Raw genomic sequence first — 6,359 nt, 5'->3', positions numbered from 1 at the left:
TGAAGAGGCAAACTGTATTTAGATTAGACAGGAATCTAAATATTAAGCTGAAAATTTGTATTTTGTCCCCAAGACAAAAAGAACTCTTTCAAGACTTGAGTGCAAACAAAATAGTCAGCTATATGCTTTAGAAAGACAATTTTGTGGATTTTAAGAGGAGTTTAAAGGAAGGAGATACTGGACTTCTAATTTAGAGACTTGCAATAGTCTTAAGTGAAAAAAGATGCAAACCTGAATCAGAAAGATAGTTGTGTAAGTAGACACAAGAGGAAATGTCATATATGCTATCGATGTAAAAGTGGCAAGATTTGGCAATTGACTGGATGGAAAAGAGAAGACCAAGAGAAGAATATAGATTAATTCCAGGATTGTAAACCAGGTATCTAGAAGTAAAGTGTGATAATAAACATTATGGAGAAAAATGGTTCCAGATTAAAAGTTGGGATTAAGATAACTTCTATTTTGAATTTGCTAATTTGGAAATGCCTTGGAGACATCCAGCTACAAATATCCAACTATTTGGTAAGGTATGGATTGGAGTTCAGTTATGGATCAATAGACTTGGGATTCATCTGAATAAAGATATTAATGACACTAGAAGCTAATAAGCTCATTATAAAAGCATAGAAAAAGAGGAGAGAGCATAGGAGAAAGTTGAGGGAATATGTAGGATCAGGAGGTTTGTAAAGATGTCATGGAGCAACTGGGTTGTACTGTGGATAGATTTGGATTCCTGGAGTCAAAAAGATGCATCTTCCAGAGTTCAAATCTGATCTTAGACACTAGGTGTATGATCCTGGGAAGTCACTTAACCCCATTTGCTTCTTTATCTGTAAAATAAATGGAAGAAAGAAATGGCAAATCACTTCAGTATCTATCTTTCTAAGAAAACTCAAATAGAGTCATGAGCTCAACACCATTAAAACAAGAGTTAAATATCACTTAAACTACATCACCTCCACCAAAAACAACAGGGATCATATTGCTAAGGAAGCTGAGAAGGAAAAGTCAGATAGATAGGAGGAATGCTAGGAGGAGGAGAATTAATATCATGAAAATTCATGATGAGTAATTATTTATGAAGAGGAAGTGACCAACTGTTCTATAAAGAGACCAAGAACAATCAATCAACAATTATTTATTAAGCACCTACTATTTTTAGCTGCATTGCTAGGTACTAATGATACAAATACAATGACTGAAACAACCCTTACCTTTTATGAATTTAAATGAAGATTACAAAAACATTATGATTTAGAAATCATTGGTATCTTTTCAGAGAATAGTTCTAGTGGAGTGATGGGGTCAGAAATCAGATTAAAATCCTTTAAGAAGTACATAGAAGGAGAGGAAGTAGACTCAACAGAGGTAGATTCTCCCCAACCCTATCTTGTCCTGAGATCTGATAAGGAAAGAAAAGAGATATAGTCTGATAACTTGAAAGAATGTCAGAGTCAAATAAAAGGTTTTAAAGGATTGGACAGATCTGAGCATATTTATAGGAAGAAGAGAAGAAACCTATAGATAAAATGATTAAAGATTATAGGATAGTATTTTAATGGGAGAAACTTAAGGCTGAAATAGGGATCGATGAAACAAATAAAGGAATTGACCCTGGAGAAAAGAAGAACTATCATTTTTTCAGAGATTTTAGCAAAGACCAAAGTGGATAATATTGAGAAATATAGAATGATAGAAGAAAGGAAAGGGATCACACAGGGACAGCCTTTCTTTTGTCATAAAAGTAGATTGCAAAGTGTTCTTGAGAGAGAAATATGAAAGAGAAGGTGCTAAAAAAAATTGCCTTATCACATTACCAATTTTTATTTAATAAGGGCACTCATTTTTCTTGGGGTCAAAAAGAGTTTATACATAGAGCCATAAATATGTTATAGTCAGATTCTTCTCTCAATATTTCATATCATTTTTTCCTGGACTGAGAAGAGAAGAAAATTAGTTTAGAGTTGGGAATAAAAAGGACATTTCAGGAAAAAGTAACATTTAAGACAATTTAACAAGCATTAATAAATATAAACATTTCAAGACAATCTGGTCTTTAAAAGCAATGTAAAATTTATAAATACATACATAACATATGTAAATATAAATTACTGCCTTTTTCTCTTGGGCATCAAGAAGACATTTTGCTCTGGTTCCTTTCATCTACTCATGTCTATCACTATCCAATTAGTTGCTTCTCTCACCACTCATATCTTGTAAGAGACATGTATACTCAAGGAAACCAAATCAACAGATTCATCATGTCTGAGAATCCATGCCTCATTTTGTAGCTCTAATGTATCACTTTTCTGCCAAGAAGTGATAGATAATAGTTCTTCATCACTCTTATGATAGCATGATTTTTCACTCTTTTAGTCTAAGTTCTGAGATCTTTCAAAGTGCTTTCCCTTCTCATGGTTATTGTGATCATGATATAAATTGTTATTCTACTTAATTTCACTCTGCATTAGTTACTAAAAGTGTTTTCATGTAACTCCAAAGAAGTGTTATTCATCACTTCTTATGGCACATAAAATTGCCTCTACTTTTCTACACCATAATTTGACTCAAGCTGTTCTGCAATTGAAGGATACAATCAATAAACAGGACATGGTTACAACAGGTTGAGCAAGTATTTTCCATCATTTTACTTCTAAACAGTAGCATTTCCATGCAAAATTTTTCATAGTCTTTCAGGGCTAGCAATGTCTAGCTTAATGATAGCTCTTTGCAGAAATGTCAAGTTCTAAGAGCAAAAGTACAGTGAGAAAACTCAGAATTGAGATTCCCCCTTCCTCCTCTCTTGTGATTTTAGAACATAAGGGCAATTTTGGAAATGAGGACCTTACTTGTAGTAAATTAGCATGAGGCAGATAACATCTTCAAATGTGGAACGTGGTCCCGTTAGAGATAAAGAAACAGAATAGATTCATTTCTTTGGAGGGGATTGCCAATGGTGATTAGTTAACAGAACACATTTAGATATAGTGTCTACATAAGATTAAGAAAGTTTCTAATGATATGATTAAACAATCTCTTCATTCGTCTTTTTTAAGTTCTCATAACGGCAAAATTGGCAAATCATCCAGGGAAAAATTTGGAAGCAACAAATATATTCATATCTGCTTTCTTTATGGGCACTCTGCCATGATTCATAGGAGCAAAGAATGAGAGTAAGATAGCAGAATGGGCACATAAGAGGTGGCCAGTGAATGTTTCCTAAATATGTTAATAAACATATATCTAAGTCTTAAACTTATGTTTTATTTTAATCTCCTTTTCTTTTACCTAATAGGCACCCTTTCCAAGACAGATGTCTGGCAATAACTGCACTGCTGTAACTGAATTCATTATTTTGGGATTAACTGATGATCCAACTCTTCGTGTCATCCTCTTTGTGATATTTCTGGGTGTCTATGCTGTCACATTAGTCGGTAATCTTAGCATAATCATATTGATCAGAAATAGCTCCCAACTTCACACTCCAATGTATCTTTTTCTCAGCCATTTGGCTTTTATAGACACTGCATATTCCTCAACTGTCACACCTGTTATGCTCAAGAACTTCCTTGTGGACAAAATAACAATTCCTCTAGAAGGCTGTGTGGCCCAAATGTTCTGTGGAGGCACTTTTGGGATGGCCGAGTGCTTTCTGCTTGCTGTGATGGCCTATGATCGGTATATGGCCATCTGTAGACCCCTACTCTACTTCACCAACATGTCTACTAGGGTCTGCACTCTGTTACTCATCACATCCTATCTAGGTGGCTGTGTAAATACTTGTGTTGTTACTGGTTGCTTATTAAATCGGTCTTTCTGTGGACCCAACAAGATCAATCACTTTTTCTGTGATTATTCACCACTTGTGAAACTTTCCTACTCCCAAGATAATATTGTGGAAATTCTTCCAGCTGCGGTTACTGGGTTAGTAATTGTGGTCACAGTGTTAATTATCATAATTTCTTATGTATACATCCTATTCTCTGTCCTGAAGATAAATTCTTCTGAGGGGAGATCCAAAGCTTTCTCAACTTGTACCTCCCACCTCACAGCAGTCACTCTGTTTTATGGTACTATTACATTCATTTATGTGCTGCCTAAGTCTAGCTACACAACAGATGAAAATAAAGTGGTGTCTGTTTTCTATATTGTAATGATCCCAATGTTGAACCCTTTAATCTACAGTCTAAGGAACAATGAAGTAAAGGGGGCCCTGAAAAAACTCATGAATAGGAAATACCTTTTTTTCATGAATTCAACTCAATAAATATCATTTACTATATACAATGTTTTAGGAACTGTGATAGGTTTGAGGATACAAGGACAAAAATGAAATGGTCTTTTAATATAATGTTTACATATATATGGTGTGTGTTAACATATATATTAGTATATGTTATCATATATATATTAGGATTAAGTGATACAAATTAATCAGCTTTTGAAAAGGTATATTTTCAGTTTGGTGGGTCAAATCTGTGAATTAAAAGATTAATTTTAAAGGTCTGAAGATACCTGTGATGTTCCAGAAACATGAATCTCCCACCTCTGCAAAGAATTATGGAGGCATGTCTTTTCATTGTTCTTTGGATCTGTAATTACTTTTTTGAATATTAGCTATTGATTTAGTGGGGTTATTTCCATTTCCCTTTTTATAATCACTGGATATATTATGTTCTTGGTTCTGCTATTGTCATTGTAACAAATCACTTAAATCTTTTTTATTTTTTGTATTAATAGTATTTGTTACTTTTTACAGCAGAATAATATTCTATTATCTTCATATGCTACAATTTGTTTAGCCTTTCCTCAAGCACTGAATATCTGCCTTGTTACCAGTTTTTTTCTACAACAAGTGATTGTTATAAATATTTTGGTGCAGGCAAGGATTTTCCTTGTATCTTCCTATGGGACAGCTCTTCATGAGGGGTGAAAAGGCAGAGATACTAAAAAAATTTAAGTCATAAAAAAAGATATCAATAAAGAATTATTTAAAAAATAGAAATCTGCACATGACCCTTTCCTACTTTTTCAGTTCTACACTTTAATCCCATCCCTGCAGTATCCTATTTAGCTACATTGACTATTTGTCTTTCCCCACCCATGACACCCCATCCTCTATGTCCTTCCATTGGCTATTTTAGAGTGTTCCCTCACCCTTTCCATTTAATTTCTCAGGCTTTCCCCAAGATAATTCAATACTCACTTTCTGCAAGAAGCATCTTCCTGTCTAAGATGATTTTTCATCTACTCTGTCTATAATGTGTATGCACCTATTTGTTGACACTATATTTCTCCCAATAGAATGTGAGTTCCTGGAAGATAGGAACTGTTTTTTGCTTTTCTTTGAATTCCAAGTTACAATTCAGAGCCAGGCATATATATATAGTAAGCACTTAAAACTTGTTGACTGACCACCAACTTGGCTATCCTCCTTTAAATGCTCTCCAGATTTTCAATGTTTTACTAAAATTATAAGGCCAGGCCTGAACATGGCATTCTATATTAGCTTCCTAATTCTGGATCCTAAGCTTCTCAATTCAGTCTAAATTTCTATTAGTTTGCATGGTGGACATGACATATTATGAAGTATGATTATCTTTTCCATTGTTTCATAATCTTTATTTTTTTCCCAAACACTACTTTAACATTTAATGTTGACTATAATTGTGCATTGCCTATTCTGTACTATATTTCTACCTTTTCTGCTCTTTACTCAATAAGATATAATTTAGGAAATAATTACCTTTTTTGTACAATCTGATCATAATTCCGTCAGATAATAATTTGAAATCTGTTAGTATTAGTTTTTCTATCACTTTTTTCTTCATAATTTCCCTTTATTTTATTGTAAAGTTAATATAGGCTCTTGGAGTACTTACTCAATTTACATAAACACTAATCAGTCAGAGTCCACAGAGCAAAGCTCCTGCTCTCATGGTTCCAGGTGTAACCCTAAGGGATTGTGTTAATTTTTTTCCTAATGCTATGGTCTTGAACTCCTCTCCCCATTTCAGTATTTTTTCCTAACATTAGTTTCTAGGAACAATTACTATTTCCCCAAATTCATTACAGTGTGTACTTTTCTAATATTATTTTACCATTCTTCATCAATTAACTTTACAAAGAGATATGTAGCGATGATAAAGGTAACTAAAAATTAGAAACAAATGACAGTAGATCATTAGCCTATTCTTCTTTTATAAATCAGTCCTAGGGAAAGTGGCTCATAAAGCATTGGCTCTACCAACTTCACTTCTAAATGTAGCATAGTCAATCATAGTCTTTTCCTTGCTTGTAAGAACTGGCATCTTCACTGTGAAATCCAGGATTCTGGTCTCTTCTGAGTGCTATTTTGG

At 33.7% G+C, this 6,359-nt stretch overlaps 1 protein-coding gene across 1 annotated transcript; it reads left to right on the top strand.

The window, feature by feature from the left end:
* Window positions 1-3,313: 3,313 nt before the first annotated feature.
* Window positions 3,314-4,267, top strand: LOC127541510 (olfactory receptor 508-like). Its single transcript, XM_051966749.1, has one exon. It carries the CDS (start codon window positions 3,314-3,316, stop codon window positions 4,265-4,267), a length of 954 nt encoding a protein of 317 aa, XP_051822709.1.
* The last annotated feature ends 2,092 nt before the right edge of the window (window positions 4,268-6,359 follow it).

Source organism: Antechinus flavipes, chromosome 6, assembly GCF_016432865.1.
Source record: "Antechinus flavipes isolate AdamAnt ecotype Samford, QLD, Australia chromosome 6, AdamAnt_v2, whole genome shotgun sequence".
NCBI lineage: Eukaryota > Metazoa > Chordata > Mammalia > Dasyuromorphia > Dasyuridae > Antechinus > Antechinus flavipes.
This window is presented reverse-complemented; position numbering and strand designations above follow the sequence as displayed.